This window comes from Rousettus aegyptiacus, unplaced genomic scaffold, assembly GCF_014176215.1.
Source record: "Rousettus aegyptiacus isolate mRouAeg1 unplaced genomic scaffold, mRouAeg1.p scaffold_m13_p_11, whole genome shotgun sequence".
Classification (NCBI taxonomy): Eukaryota; Metazoa; Chordata; class Mammalia; order Chiroptera; family Pteropodidae; genus Rousettus; species Rousettus aegyptiacus.
The window spans coordinates 57,288,617-57,304,644 of NW_023416286.1; the positions used below are offsets into that span (position 1 = coordinate 57,288,617).

Consider the following 16,028-nt stretch of genomic DNA (forward strand, 5'->3'; position numbering starts at 1 on the left):
CGAAAAGAGAGAGAACCAAAGAGATGGCGAGGGAGAAGAATTCGATCCACTTTGCTGGTCTTGGAGACAGAGAAAACGGCCAGAAGCCTCTAGAAGCTGGAAAAGGCAGGGAAACAGATTCTCCCCTAGAGCCTCCAGAAAGAAATGCAGACTGGCTGGTGCCTTGGATTCAGCCCATGGAGACCCATTTTAGACTTCCAGAAGTATCAAATAATAAATATGTGTTGTTTTAAGCCTCTGAGTTTGTGTCTGTCTTTACAGCAGCAGTAGAAAACTAATACAGTGGGAGAAGAGTTGACAGCTGAAGGGGAACACAACAGACCTGGCAACAGATGGGATGTAGGTGGGAAAGGGAGGTGAAGGCGTCAAAAACGACTCAGAATTCTGATCCCAGGTAACCTTAATGAAGGAAAAAGTGGCAAAAGCCATCAGAGGGGGTCAGGGCTTCAGAGGGAAAGAGACAGAGGGCTGCTGTTTGAGAAGGCTAGAGAAGGATGGCTTCCAAGGGGAAGCTGCACTTGCAGCGGGCCCTGGTGGATGGGCAGAACCTGAAGGATGTGAGGTGGGAGGAGGAGTGTGAGCAAATCTGAAGGGGAGAGGGTTGCATGGGGGTGAGGAATAGTGAGGATTCTAGTTGAATGGCGTACGGTGAGCGGTGCGGGGAGAGATGTTGGAAAGGTGGGCAATGGATGAGGAGGCCCGTGCATGCCACCTTAAGTCTGACTTCATGCAGCGAACAGTTGGACATCAGGGAATTTACGTTGTGTAAAGGGCTGGGTAACATGATTGGAGCCCACTTTAGAATGCGTAAGGTCAGTAAGAAGTGTGTGTATGAGTGCGTGGGTGATGGGGGTGGGGGTGTTCTAAGGGTAAGACTTCTCGCCAGTCTCAGATGTGTCACCAGGTCACCTGGTAATCCCTGCCTGTCCTGCAGCACAGGGAGATGCTGATGACCTGAATTCACATCCTGGACCGTTGTCCAGAGGTTGCGGGGCAGGAGGAGCACCACAAACCTCTCCTATGCCCTCAGCTGCTTCCCTGGAACAGGAGAACTCCTCTTCACTGGCCCAGCTATTCTGCAGGTAAGGCACATGCAGGAGGCATTTGTTAAAATGTACAATACACAGGAGAGGCTACGCACAGGACATTAGCATGTGCTAGTTTTCTCAGATTCACTGGGCTCGCTGGGTAAACTGCTGACTATGGGACCTAGGATTGTTAGGCCTTAAGAATACTATACTCCAAGCACTGGGGCATTTGTGGGTCAGCATGAGGACACTTGGAGGGTAGGAGAAAACATAGGATCTAGGCAAAAATCATGTCTCCACTTTGCTGAGTCCATCTTGCAGATGAGACCAAAATTTAAGACATCCACCTCTTCTTACTCCTGAATTCTAAATTCTGTATTTGCAGCACACTGAATTATTTAAAAAATGCAGCCCTTCTGTACTAACGCAGTCAGCAGCCACTTGAACTGAGGGCCTGAAGAGAGCACCTTGCAGTAGTCCCTGCTGCAAAGAGATGGAGACACCTCTGGACTTTAGGATCTAAAGCATGGCTCCCCAATTTCTGGGCCACGGACCAGGCCACACAGCAGGAGGTGAGCGGTGGGCAAGTGAGTGAAGCTTCATCTGTATTTGTAGCTGCTTCCCAGTACTAGCATCACCACCTCAGCTCCACCTCAGATCATCAGGCTTTAGATTCTCATAGGAGCACTGGTCCCTGGTGCCAAAAAGGTTGGAGACCGCTGATCTAAAGGATGAGGATGAACAACAACGCATGGACAAAAACACCTCCCAAGAGGGCAGAAGGAGTTCAAATCAACTGAGTGTAGACTATACCCATAAATTTAGGGGAGGCAGAGCTCTTATTATCTTCAGTCTCTAATCAAATTGGGCTGAAATAGGCCAAAAGAACTCAAAGCTCAAAAAGCCTATATTTTATATTTCTGAATTCTCCAACGTCCTCTTATTTTAGGTTAATAATTCCTTTCAAAATTGTTTTAATCATGAGAAAAGTAAGGATCAGTTTAGACAAGGGTCTTGAACAAGGTTAAGGGCCAAATGCAGGTTCATCACTGGATTAGAACCCTAGAGTATCTAGCCAGGATCTTCCTGCTTAAACCAGAGTGTTAGTATAGTAATTTGATTTTGTGACCTGGGAAGGTTTTTTTTTTTTTTTTTTTTTTTTTGACATTTGTAAGAAAAACAGAAACAGCACCAATAGGAATATTATACCAGTTCTGATTTTTAGGAGCTTGACTAAGTTTCTACTTTAATCGATACTAAAAGTATTTACCTGAAGGCAGAAATCACTCAAGAGTGAACTGTGTGACTCACTGGTATAATTTAAAGATGTTATTACCATTTCAAAGAAATCTACTTTATACTCAAAATCTTAACATCGCATATCTAAGCTCTATATAAAACACACACTAACAATAACCATAGGGTGGAAACAACCCCAATGTCCACGGACGGATAAGTGGGTAAACAAAATGGGGTACATATACATAATGAAATACTATTCGGTCTTAAAAAGGAAGGTAATTCTGACGCATACAACAACATGGATGAAGCTTGAGGACATCAGACTAAGTAAAGCCAGATACAAATGACAAATATTGCATGATTCCACTTATATGAGAATATAGACTAGTTAAATTCATAGAGACAGAAAGAAGTTACTGGGGTATGGGAGGACAAGACAATGGGAAGTTATTGTTTAGTGAGTATAGAGTTTCAGTTTGAGATGATAACAAAGTTCTGAAAATGGACAGTGGTGATGGATGTGCAAAAGTGTGAATGCACTTAATGCCACTGAACTGTACACTCTAAAATGGTTAAAATGGTAAATCTATGTTATGCACCCAAAAAAGGCACTAATCTCCAAAAACCACTATCTTGAACATTTCATTTCCTAAATCTGTTCTTTTTTCATTTAGCAAATTTATATGGGGCACTTACTATGTGCCAGGCATTGTTGTATAAAGGTATGAAGGTTGAAATAAACAGACCAGGTCCTTTCTCTCGTAAACATTTTGGGGTGGGTGGGGTGCAGACAGACAATAAACATATAAATGTACACTGTCAGGTGGAAGTGAGTGCAAAGGAAAAATAATTAGGTGGAGTGAGGGAGAAGAGAGTACGGAGGCTAGTGGGGGAGGGGTGCTATGTTGTGTTGTACAAGGTAGATGGAAAGACCTCTCCAACGGGTGACATTTGGGCACAGACTTAAAGGGACACAGTGCTCCAGGCAGGGGACACAGCCCTGCCAAGGAGGTGGTGTGGCAGGAAAAGGCAAGGGGAGGGAGGAGGTTGAGGAGGTTAATAAGGAGACCCAGAGCACACAGTCACTTCTTAAGTTTCTTATAAACTTTCCAAGGGATATTTTATAGGTCAGTACAGAAATATATTTCCACTACCATCTATGTGTCTTTCATTTGTCTTAAAAATGAACAGAAAAACCAACTGTCATCTTATTCTAACAGGCGTGTTTTAAGGAGACAATTTACATCTCCCGTTGCTAGAGCGCCCTCGAGTGTCCTCGTATGGAAACCGCATTTGGCACAGATTTTTCTTTTTTCCTTAATTTTTGTATTTGGTCAAAAAATAAAATGGGAATATCATCCTTTTCACAAAAATATTGTGAGCATAGTTAAGAAGACAGGTCAAATGTAAGTGCTTTAAAATAAGCCTGCACTCCTTGTAAAGTGGTACAGCGTACACATGTGCAATGATGTTTTTAAATGACTGCATTAACTTTTAAAAAGTTCTTAGAGAGGCTCTTATTTTAAAAACGCACACTTTTTTTTTTCTTTAGCAACATAGAACTTTCAGCTACACAGCAAACAGTTTATCACTAATTTTACTGGGGGTGGCAAGTAGTACAATAAAGTAGAAAGTGTTACTTTTTAAATTTTTAAATATCCTGCAAATATTATAGAGCACTATGGTCACTCTGCCTTCTCAGTCAGAACATAGTTCAGGGAAACAGGACAGTCTTGCCAATACCAAGTATCCTATTAAAATAGAATCCCTGCTTCTCATGGAAATTGGCTTTGATTTCTTTATTATGAAATCAGGCAACTTTGTCAACTGCAAAAGCCTAACCAAGAGAAAGATGTTACATGTGGTGTAGTCCTGAAGAGAACTTTCAGGAGAGATAAAATTTCATGACCATTTACAGAAACACCTATAGGCTGGGTCAGCATGACAGCCAAGGCCACATAGGGAAAAGCTAACAGCCAGGGGATGGGGTTCTTTCTAGGCCTGGTGCCTCCAGCTAAGTGACCAACAAGACAGTGTTTACTTTACTGTGCATGGGCCTCTTGATGCCGAGGAAAATGGGCAAATGAACCTCCAAAAAGCATACTGCAATCTAGGTATCTGTCACATTTTTTGGAGGATGATTTGAAATTAAGAATCAAAAGACTTAAATGTCCATACTCTTTGACCTCGCAAGTTCACATGTAAAATTCACCTCCAAGTACATAAGAAAGGAGAGCCATATTTGGGTATGGGACATTTATCTCCACATTCCCAAGGACAAAAACTTGAAAATAGACTAAATGAACAACCATAGTTACATACATACAAACATATATATGTGATAGAGTTATGGACAACAGTAAACATCAATGCTCCGAGATTAAGTTAACATCTTAAAATTTAACCAAAACATAAAATCAAAGCAACTAAATAAAAAGCCATCTTAAACCTGGCTTATAGTGTGAAAAGGAAAGAAGAAAGGAGAAAAGGAGGGAGGGAGGAAGGGAGAGAGAAAGAAAGGAAGAGGAAGGAAGGAAGGAAGGAAGGAAGGAAGGAAGGAAGGAAGGAAGGAAAGAGGAAGGAAGGAAGGAAGGAAAGAGGAATAAATAATTTGGGGGCTCATTTACTTATCTATATCATTCAAGTGAGTTATTTAATTGATAAGCTATAAAAAGTCCAAGTAAATAAGAAATAAATTAAACTTGCTTGAATTACAATGAGTTTAAATTCATACCCAAATGACCTATATAAAAACAAATAGTATTTCCCTGATATTTTCTTTACTGACTAATAAAATTCTATACTTAAGCTGTCAAGATCATCATGAACAATGTGAAGATCATCATAAGCAACATGTAACAGCAAAGCACAGCTCCAGATGCATTCGGGGGCAGGAAAACATGTTTTTACAATTAGCAACTCTTCCAACCTTAAGAATATTCATCAAACCTACCAATAATCACTCCCAAGGAGCCCAGTTTTCTTCTCCTGCCTTCCTAAATTTTAGCCACATGCACCTTTGGACTTCCCTTCAGAGAGTCACACATAAAATAGCAGGGCCTACAGAGTAGCCCCTGAAACATTTGGTTAAGGAAACTGTGACCAAATGCTGTTTTTGTAAATTATATCAATCATATCCTGGCTGTTGTAAACCCATCAGTGGAGAAAATAACCACTTCAGGAAAGTGCCAGTGCTGAGCGGTGTCAGCCACTCTGTTGACCATGTACGATGTCTTTTGCCAGCCTCACCCACAACCAAGCATATGCGCTCACCTTCTAAGGCTCAAATGTAACTTTAGAGAATACTCTATCCTCAACACACCACGATGGAGTATGTCTACAAGAATAAAGTACTTATGCCACTCAAACATTCTGCAAAATGCAGGCATTCAGGAGAGTTCCTTGAAAGGAAAGAGACTTCGGTGGTCACAGTCATTCAAAGTAGAGTAGAGGAGAGAAAAGCGCGTGTGATGAAATTGTCCTCAATTCCCCTCTGGATCCACAGGGCCAAGGATGTAGAGGGTTGAGGGCTTTTTCATCAAGAGTTCATCTTCAGATCCCAGCCTTTCCTCCTGACTCCTTGGCCTCTCCCACGGAAATCATTTGGGCTACCCAATGTCCTTCCTCCTGGCTTGCACCCACGCATGTGGTTCTAGTCCATAGCATAAGTCTATAACAGGGTAACAGTGTGAGCAGAAGCCCTATATAGCTGGAGTAGATCTACAGCAAAGGTTGTGCTATTCCATAGGCTAGGCACAGCCTCGAGTTAGCGAACAGTCCCTTGCTGGGAAATTCCCCCTACAGTGACAACTTCTCCAGGAGGCACATCATGTACATTTGCATCTTCCAACTCAGGCTCAGCTACCACTTTTAATTCTTGCTCACCAGCTTGGCTGCTGCCCCACCAGCTTTTGCTCTGGGATACCTCATTTTCCATCATCTTCTTGGTCCACCCGAAGGTGCATGTCTATATACCCCTTTCTGGTATCTCCTGATTTCTCAGTCTCCTTCCTCTTTCTCATCTCTTCAGCCCTTGTTTCCCCATTAAATACTCGCTCCTATCCCATTCTTTTAGGAGCCCATTCTAGAAAGCTCTAGCTCTAAATCTAATTCTGTTCTACCATCTTACATCACCTCTACTTCATCCTTTAGCCCTTCATTTCTCTATCTCTAGGGTGAATAATCATACTGGGTCGCCTGGAACAGAGGGGCTTTCTGGAATCTGGGACTTTCAGAGCTAAAACCAGGACAGTCCTGGGTAAGCTGAGATTGTTGAACCCCCTACCTCCCTGGAACACTTAAAGTTACTTTCTGCCTCACAGCCCAAAGTACTGTTTTTATTTACAGCATCCCTTTTTAGGTTCTCACCACATGTTTGGGCAACTGAAGTCACTTTCTAACGATGCCAATAAACATTGTTAAATACCTAACAATTTGCATTGACCTTTTAATACCAGTTTAGTGACAAAGTATACATGTTCATTCTTATTCTAAGTTATTTTCAAAATGATCATTTAAAAATGTCTCAGTCCTTTCTTAACCCCTGCCTCCTTTTTAGCATTATTTCTATAAAAGTTTCTTCTCTTTCTCACTGTTTCCATTCTTCCATACAATCTCTCCCTTCTGCACCCCTCTTCTCCCATTTCCATCTTCCCTTTGGATGCCATCTCTCCATTCTCCCCTTAGTGGCCTCACTGTAGTAGAGAGGGACAACAGTGTTTGTCACCACAACCTTCAGAGGCTTCATAAATAAGGCCAACCCTACAAAAGGGCCTATCTGGACCTCTGACAGGTAACTCCATGAAAGCCCCCTCAGTCTACTTATCACAGCCCTGCTAGCTCCTCACATACTGTCCCTTATTGAAACCAGGGTTTCTGGTGCTTAGCTTGTATTCGTCAGCTCTCTAAACTGTCTTCATCTGTTTTTTTTTCCATACTAGGTTTCCCTCTAACCTGACACTGCCAAGCAAGAGGTAGCCACTCGGCACACTCTGTCCTGCTACCTCTGAACATATGCAGTCACTAAGCCCTTTTTCTTTCTGAGTTTTACTGCTAACTACTTTAGAAGACAGAGTTTCAAGCTAAGAAGGAAAAAGAGATTACACGTATCAGAAATCTCACACAATTTGCCAGAAGCAGATAAGACTTACAGGGAAATTTATTATTAAATGCTTATATTAAAAAAAACAGAAAGGTCTAAAATCAAATATCTAGAAACTAGAACAAAAGGTCCAATTAAACTCAAAGAAAGCTTAAGATAGAAAATAAAGATAGAAACAGAAATCGATGAAATGGAAAACAGAAAAACAATAGGAAAAAAAATCAACAAAACCCAAAGACGATGCTTTAAGAAGATCGATAAAATTGATAAAACTAACCAGACTGATCAAACGAAAAAGGGAGAGTAAAAAGAATTGCGAATATCAGGGAGAGAGGGCACATCACTCCTGACAGTATGAGCATTAAAAGGATGATAAGCCTGGAGGTGGAGTAAGGATTACCTGCAAATGGGCTCAAGAGAATTTCGAAGATAATGACAATTTGGGGAGTGATCTAAAATGGGATTGTAGTGATGGCTGCACAACTCTATAATTTACTAAAGATTATTTAATTCACACTTAAAAGGGATGAATTTTATGGTATGTAAATTATACCTCCATGAAGCTGTAAGAAAAAGGATGAGATTATCATAAACACCTCTATACCAATAAATTTGACAACTTAGATGAAACTGGCAAATTCCTTGAAAGATACAAACTACTAATGCTCACTCAAGAAGAACTAAATAACCCAAATTTACAGTTAAAATTTGTTTCCACAAAGAAAACTCCAGGCACAAACATTTAAGGGAAAAATATTACCAATTCTACACATATCCATTCCAGAAAACAGAAGAGACCACCCTCCATTGCAGTCTATGTGACAACCATTACCCCAATACTAAACCCAGGAAAACTATAGGCTAATTCTTTATAAGCATAGATGCAAATATTTTAACAAAATTTTAGCACATAAAATCCAACAGTATATAACATTAATACATCATGATCAAGTGAAGTTTATTCTTGGAATGCAAAATCTGCTTTACTTAAAAATTAATCAATCTAATTCACCATATTACTATACTAAAGAAGGAAAGCCACATAACCATCACAATAGATACCGAAAAAAAAAACATTTTATAAATTAAAATCCATTCTTGATCAAAACACTATGCTGGCGTGACTTCGGCAAAACTGCAGAGAAAGGACCTTCAAAAATTCTATCCTCTATAAAAGCAATAAAAATATTGACAAAAAATGGTCAGAATCAACTGTTTCAGGACTCTAGAAATTAACCAAAGTCTTGCAGCAATCTGGGAGCATTTATTCAAGAAACATGGATAAGTCTTGGTAAGAACAGCAAACTACGAGGGACTTTTAAACTTAGCCTATTTCCTCTCCCTAGTTCAGTGGTAGCCTTGAAAATCAATAGCCATATTGTGTGAAAAACAGAGGTCTGACAGCCACTGGAGGAGGCACGGCAGGGTTACAGTTCCTTCCAAGCCTCATTCCCAGAGAATTTTCACTATTTGACCTGTCTGGTGGTTCCCCGCAAGACAGCACTCACAAAGCTGACCTGACTCAGAGCTCGAAAAGTGGAAACGGCATTTTTCTTGAGGATGTTTGTTGAAAATAATCAGAAGCAATTATCTAACATCATGTTACCTGAGATGATGGACAACAGTTGGGCAAACAATAGGCTAACCAAAGGCTTCTTAGGAAAAGCTGGAGAAATGAAATGTCCATGAAAAGCTCTGACATATTCCTGGGAATCTAAAAGATCATGCACATGTACAGAGCTGCTGCTTGCAGACCTACCTTAAAAGAAATACTAAAGGAAGTTCTTCAGGCTGAAAGTAAGCGGTCCCACACAATAATTCAAATTTACACACAGAGCAATGCAAAGGTAAAGGTAATCATGCAATTATAAAACACCATGTAAATGTACATTTCTGCTCCTTTCTTACCTAATTTAAAGAGCAACTGTATGAAAGAATATTATATAGTTGTATTGTTAGGCTTGCAACATATAGAAATGTTATATTTGCCAATATTAAAACAAAGGAGGTGGGTGTGAGCAAAGATGTATTAGGCTAAAGAAATATCACCAGATGGTAACTCCAATCCACAGGAACAAATGACGAGAACCAGAAATAGTAAATAATAAGATTACTATAACAATGTATACATATGGTGGGTGTATGTGTACTTGCATCTCCTCTAAGTTTCTTTAAAAGACATAAAATCATATAAGTAATAACTACAACAATGTGTTACTGGGTTTACAAACATATAAATATAATATGTATAAAAATACTACCACCAAAAAAAGGGAATAAGCTATATATAAGTAATATTCTCTATCTTTGAAATTACGTTAATATAAAAAATAGATTCTAATAAGTTAAGATGTACATGGTAATAGAAATACAATGGAATATTATCCAGTTATGTAAAGTTCTGAGACGTGCTACAATACAGATGAATCTTGAAAACATTATGCTAAGTAAATAAGCCAGGAACAAAAGGACAAATATTGTATGATTTCACTTCTAAGAAATATCTTTAAAAGGCAAATTTAGAGAGATAGAAAGTAGGTTGAGTGATTAGCAGGCACTGGGGAAGAACGTATTGCTCAATGGGTACAGAGTTTCTATTTGGAGTGGTGAAAAAAATTTGGAAATAGTGTGACGGTTGAACAACAGTGTGAATGTGATAATGCCACTAGATTGTACACTGAAAATGGTTAAAATGGCAAGATTTATGTTGTATATATTCAACCACGATTTTAAAAAATGTATATGGTAAACCTTAGAGTAACCACTAAAAATAAACATTTAATAACAGTGAAAATATCATTAAAGAAATTTAAAATATTACATTAGAAAATATTTACTTCTTATAAAGAAGGCAGTAAAGGAATAGAGGAACAAGATACCAAATAAATATATTACAAGAAAGGAAAACTACAGACCAATATCTATTATGAACATAGATGTAAAACCCTCAACAAAATATCGGCTAATTACATCCAATGATATATAAAAAGAATTATATGCCACAACCAAGTGGAATTTATTCCCATTATACAAGACTGGTTCAACATTCAAAAATTAATTTATATAATCCGCCACATCAACAGGCTAAAGAAGAAAAATCACATGATCATATCAATTGATGCAGAAAGAGAACTTTACAAATCCAACACCCATTCAAAAAACAATAACAACAACAACAAAACAACTTGTTGGTAAATGAGGAATAAAAAATATCTATAACATCCCAGCTAACCTCAGCCTTAATGGTGGAAAACCGGATGCTCTCCCTAAGATTGGGAATGAGGCAAGAATGTCCCCTCTCATTACTTCTATTTAACATCTTACTGTAACCATTATCTAGTGCAATAAGACAAGGAAAAAAAAAAAAAGTATACCTATTGGGAAGGAAGAGATAAACTTTCTGTTTGCAGATGACATGACTATGTAGAAAATCCCAAAGGAAATAATGTAATCCCATTCAATGTAATCCCAAACACATCTCAGCAACCTATTTTGTGGATATCAACAAGCTGATTCTAAGGTTTTTATGGAAAGGCAAGAGACTCAGAATAATACAGAAGAAGATTTAAGTTGGAGGACTGGTACTAACAAACTTCAATACTTAATATAAAGCTACAATAATAAAGACAGCATAGTATTGACAAAAGAATAGACACATAGATCAATATAACAGAATAGAGAGTCCAGACATAGACCCATGCAAATATAGTCAACTGATTTTTGACAAAGGAGTAAGGGCAATTTAATGGAGAAAGAATAGTTTTTTTCAAAAAATGGGCTGGAACAATTATATCAATATGCAAAAAGAAAAAAATGAATTAGACACAGACTTTACACGTATCCTAAAAATTAACCCAAAATAGATCCCAGATCTAAGAATAAAACATAATACTGCAAAACTTCTGGAAGACAATACAGGAGAAAATCTATGTAACCTTGGATTTGGTGGTGAGTTTTTAAATATCATTATAAAGGTATGATCCATGAAAGAAAAAAATCGATGTGTGACTTCATCAAAATCAAAAACTTCTGCTCTATGAGAGGTACCATTAAGAGAATGAAAAGATAAGGCATAGATTGGGAGAAAATATTTGTGAAACATATCTAAAATATATAAATAATACTATAACTCGACAATAAGAAAACAATCCAATTAAGAAATAGGCAGAAGATCTGAATAGATGCCTCACCAAAGAAGATACACAGATGGCAAACAAATATATAACAAGATGTTCAACATCATTTGACATCAGGGAATTTCAAGTTAGAACAAATTAACATATTAAAACGATAGATATCACCACATACCTACTAAAATTACTAAAAAAAATTTTTAACTGATAATACTAAATTCTGGCGCAGATGTGGAACAACAAGAACTCTCATTCATTGATGGTTGGAAATGAAAATGGTACGGCCACTTTGGAAGACAGTTTGGTAGTTTTTTACAAAGCTAAATGTAGTCTTATTATGCTATCATTCTCCTAGGTATTTTCTCAATTGGTTTGAAAACTTATGTCCATACAAAACCTGCACATGAATATTTATAGCAGCTTTATTCATAATCAACAAAAACTAGAAACAACCAAAATGTTCTTCAATATGTAAACTGAATGGATAAATTGGTACCTCTACGCAATGGAATATTATTCGGCAATAAAAGGAAATGAGTTATCAACCATGAAAAGACAGAGAATCCTTAATGCATATTGCTAAGTGAAGGAATGAAGTCAAAAAAGACTAGATACTGTATGACTCCAATTATATGACATTCTGGAAAAGTCAAAACTACAGAAAGAGTAAAATAATCAGTGCATGCCAGGAGTTTGAGAGGAGGGGGAATGGATGAATAAGTGAAGCAAAGGGAAATTTTCAGGGAAGTAATACTATTCTGTATGATATGTTATGGTAGGTACACGAAATTGTGCATCTGTCAAAACCCACAGAACTTTATAGCAAACAGAGTGAACCTTAAATATACAATTTAAAAAAATCATTTGGAAGGTACAGGTATCCCAAGAAAGAATGCAGACTATGACTATATTAAAAATATATGAAACAACCTCACTGAAGGGGATGGAAGAAAAAGATGCTAACCTAAGTAACTCTGGAAATGAGTGAAGCCTGCAAAACTAAAGGGAAAGGAACTACGTATAAGCACTATACTATAGTCAAGAAAGTTTTTTCCCATGGAGTATGGTCTAACAATTCAGATACTGCTGTATGCGAATGCTGAAAATGAACAATTAAGTAACTGGACGGAGATGGTGGGAGCCAGGTTTCTCACTGCTGGAGTGAAAAATTTACAAATAAGCAAGGGGAGGAGGCTAGAATAATCCATGTGGTATTGGAGTAGAATTGGAAACAGTATGAACTCATGTTTAACTTAATATAGAAACAGATGGTTACACATAGAAGTATTTGTAAATGTGCGTATACCCATAGGTTACTATTCACACATAAATTTCTTAGCTCTGTCAGCTGAGAGGGCTTAAAAGAAAAGACATCCCTAGTAATAAATAGCATACTAGGAGTGGAGAGTTATGCTCCCCCAACTTGAGGGTTGCATATTTACAGAAAACAGCAGGGCTAGAGGCAGGATAGGCAGGGAAGCATCTGGAACTGCACTGCAACAGGGACAAATGTTGGGGGTCAGGAAGAGGGGTCAGGAATGGTCCCTACCTATCAGCAATGGTGCTGATACTCTAAAAACAAGAAAAAATAAAAAAAACCAGAAGCAGGCCCACTGACCTGAAGCTGAAGTGCAACCTAACTTGAGTAGAAATTAAAGCATCTCTAAATTGACATTTGGCACCTTTACTCCTCCCATCCCTGTGTGCTCTGAAGGCACCAGGACCAGAGGATTTAACTGGAGTGTAAGCTCCAAGAAGGCCCCTGCATGAAAGCCTGCTGCCATGGCTTTGGTGGGGTGTGTAGGTGTGTTAAGAATAAGACAGTGTGCTGAGGTGAAGAGCATTGTTGGCTGAGCCCCAAAAGCCTTAGGTGACTGTGTGTGGTCACTAGACCCATTGTTGAACAGGCCACAAAAGCTGGCCTCTTCATAGGCCAGAAGAGACCTTCTGGAAGGGTCTGCATTTACACCTCGGTGGCTCCCCTGGTTCCACAGGTGATGCCCTGAGCCCAGGGCCATGTACCAGACCCAGGTGTAGGAAATGAGAAGTTGGAATGCATACAACCAGGTGGGTCCTGGCATGGAACGCTGGTGAGTCAAGAAGGAGGGAGCAAGCAGATGTAAAAAGTTCCGGAGTCACAGACCTGCTTTCTGAATGGAACTCTGGGATTCTCTGCTTTGAGAGAGTTACTTGCCTTCTCTGCAGCTTAGTTCCCTCATCTTTATAAACAAGTTACCCAACTTCACCTGGTGGTCAGGGAATCAAAGGAGTTAAACGTATATGCATGTAGTTAGTAAACGGGACAAGTGTGAGACCAATGATTCTCAAAGTGTGGTCCCAAGACATCTTGGGATCCCTGAGACACTGAGAGGGGCTCCAAGCTCTTCCTTTCTCTAACCAATATCTGCATCTGCGTGAGCCCAGAATTTATTTGTAAACTTTCTCAAGAACAGCTGATAGGAGACTCCAACTGTCCTTTACTACTAAGTCAAAGAGATTTTCAAAAAAAATAAAACCATGCCCTTCTTACCAATTTTTTGGAAAATAGTTATTTTTTATTAATGATGTCATTTGTGTTAAAATGTAATAGGCTTGTTATTTTAGAATTAATATTTAAGTTTTAATTCCTTATACCGTAAAAATCAATAGATACAAGCAAAAGCTCTTCGGAGTCAATAATTTTTCGCGTGTGAAAGGGTCTTTAGACTAGCTTGGGAACTGCTGTGCCGAAAAAACGAATAGAAGGTGTTCCTATTCATCAGGTGAGCAGCCTCAGGCCAACTCCAGGGCCCCTTTTATAAAACCTCTGCACGTTCACAGTTACCAAATTTGGAGGAGGCTAGTTTTGTTTTCTGGGGCTAACAGATCGAAACTTTGTACCCATTTTCCGGGCCCAGGCAGGGTCCCCCCCATAAGGAGGCAGGGCAGGCGACCCTTGCAGGGCGTTTGCGACCTTGGCAGACAGAGGTCGAGCCGGCGCGCAGGAGGCGCATGGCAACCCCGGCCAGCCAGGGTTCTCCCCCGGAATCGGGGAGGCCGCGCGAGCCCGCAGGGCTGAGCCCAGCCGAGTGGCGGGGTACTGGGGATCTGCACTCACAGCCTCGGCAGCGCCGCCGCCGCTCCGCGTACCGCCCTCCGCAGCAGACGTAGCGCCATCTTCCCGACGCGCGCCCCGCCCCCGCCATGCCAGTCTCCACTTCGCCCCGCCTTAGGGCACGCCCCCAACGTTGCCACGCCCACAGCGCTCTTCCTTCGCCTGCCGCTCTCACGTCTCGCGTCCCAACTCTCCCTGCCACGCCCCCTTTTGTCCACGCACCTCCCTGTCCCTGCAAGCCACGCCCTCCCTACTCCGTGCAACTGCCCAGGTGGGACTATGAGAACTGCGTGGCTGTCATGTGAAAGAGAGCAGAGGGTTCAAATGGAAAGCTCCTTCTTGAGCAGGTTTTTGGGGACTGAATCCAACTCTCCTCGAGCCAGAAAAGACCACATTTTCTAGGGATTTGGTGTTTTCGTTGTTAAAATACTGCCTTACAAAGTTTGTGAGCATCGCCATGTGCATGCCTTGGTTAACGGTTAATCCATTATAAGATATATAAGCCTGTAATAGGATCAGAACAGCTGCTGACAGCTCTCTGAGCCAAAGAAATGCTTGCTGAAGTCATGGGTAACAAACACAACTCTTCACTGCGCTTCTTGCCAGTCTTTCAGCAAATACAATCCCTGCAACTTCACAGTTGAGAGACTGCTAAGTTATTAAAACAGTTTACTATCTGTGTGACTTTGGGCAAGTTATGTAAGCTCTGGGTTCTTCAGTTTCCTCACCTATAAGATGGGACTATAAATAGTACTCCCCTCATAGGGTTATTAGAAGGATATATTGAGTTAACATATATATTATATATGTATATAAAATATATAAAGAGACTAAAACCTTGCCTGGCCCAGAGCAAGTCCTCAGTAGTGTTAATTACTTCTCATTATCATCATCACATCAGTTTTCTTCTTAAAACCCTTTGGTGGCTTCCAGTGGAAAGCATTTATTGTAAAATCCAAATTCTTCACTACAAAACTGAATGCTTTACATAATCTAGTCCCTGCCTGTCTTTCCAATCTTATCTCAGACTGTCTTCTTTCCACATTTCTTTAAGTTCACTAAGCCTCCTCCCACTTCAGGGCCTTTGTATATGCTGTTCCCTATCCCCAGAATGCTTATGGCTACACTGTCTCATCTTCCAGGACATTTACCCTACCGGCCACCTGCGCAAAGGGGCCTGTGAGGATGACCCAAACTAGAGTATAACTCCCCCCAGCCCCGACGATTTCACTGCCAAAGAAATATAATCATTTCCATCACTGAGCTCATCACAATGTTTATTTGCATGTTTGTGAATTTACTTTCTTATTGTCACCTTCTCCCTAGTGGGAGAAATAATAGCTCTCAACATGGGAGGAAACTATCAATCAGGTGGGCTTTTTGGGTGCATTATTATCATTTAGGGTGCAGGGCTAGGGATGTACAGGCAG

At 40.0% G+C, this 16,028-nt stretch overlaps 1 protein-coding gene across 1 annotated transcript in view; it reads right to left on the minus strand.

The window, feature by feature from the left end:
• CLYBL (citramalyl-CoA lyase) overlaps nt 1-14,666 on the minus strand; it is a 208,732-nt gene extending 194,066 nt beyond the window's left edge. The window contains exon 1 of the mRNA XM_016123169.2: nt 14,602-14,666. Within this exon, the coding sequence (XP_015978655.2) occupies nt 14,602-14,660 (59 nt within the window). The 5' untranslated portion in view covers nt 14,661-14,666. The remainder of the gene's footprint in view (nt 1-14,601) is intronic.
• Nucleotides 14,667-16,028: the final 1,362 nt, after the last annotated feature.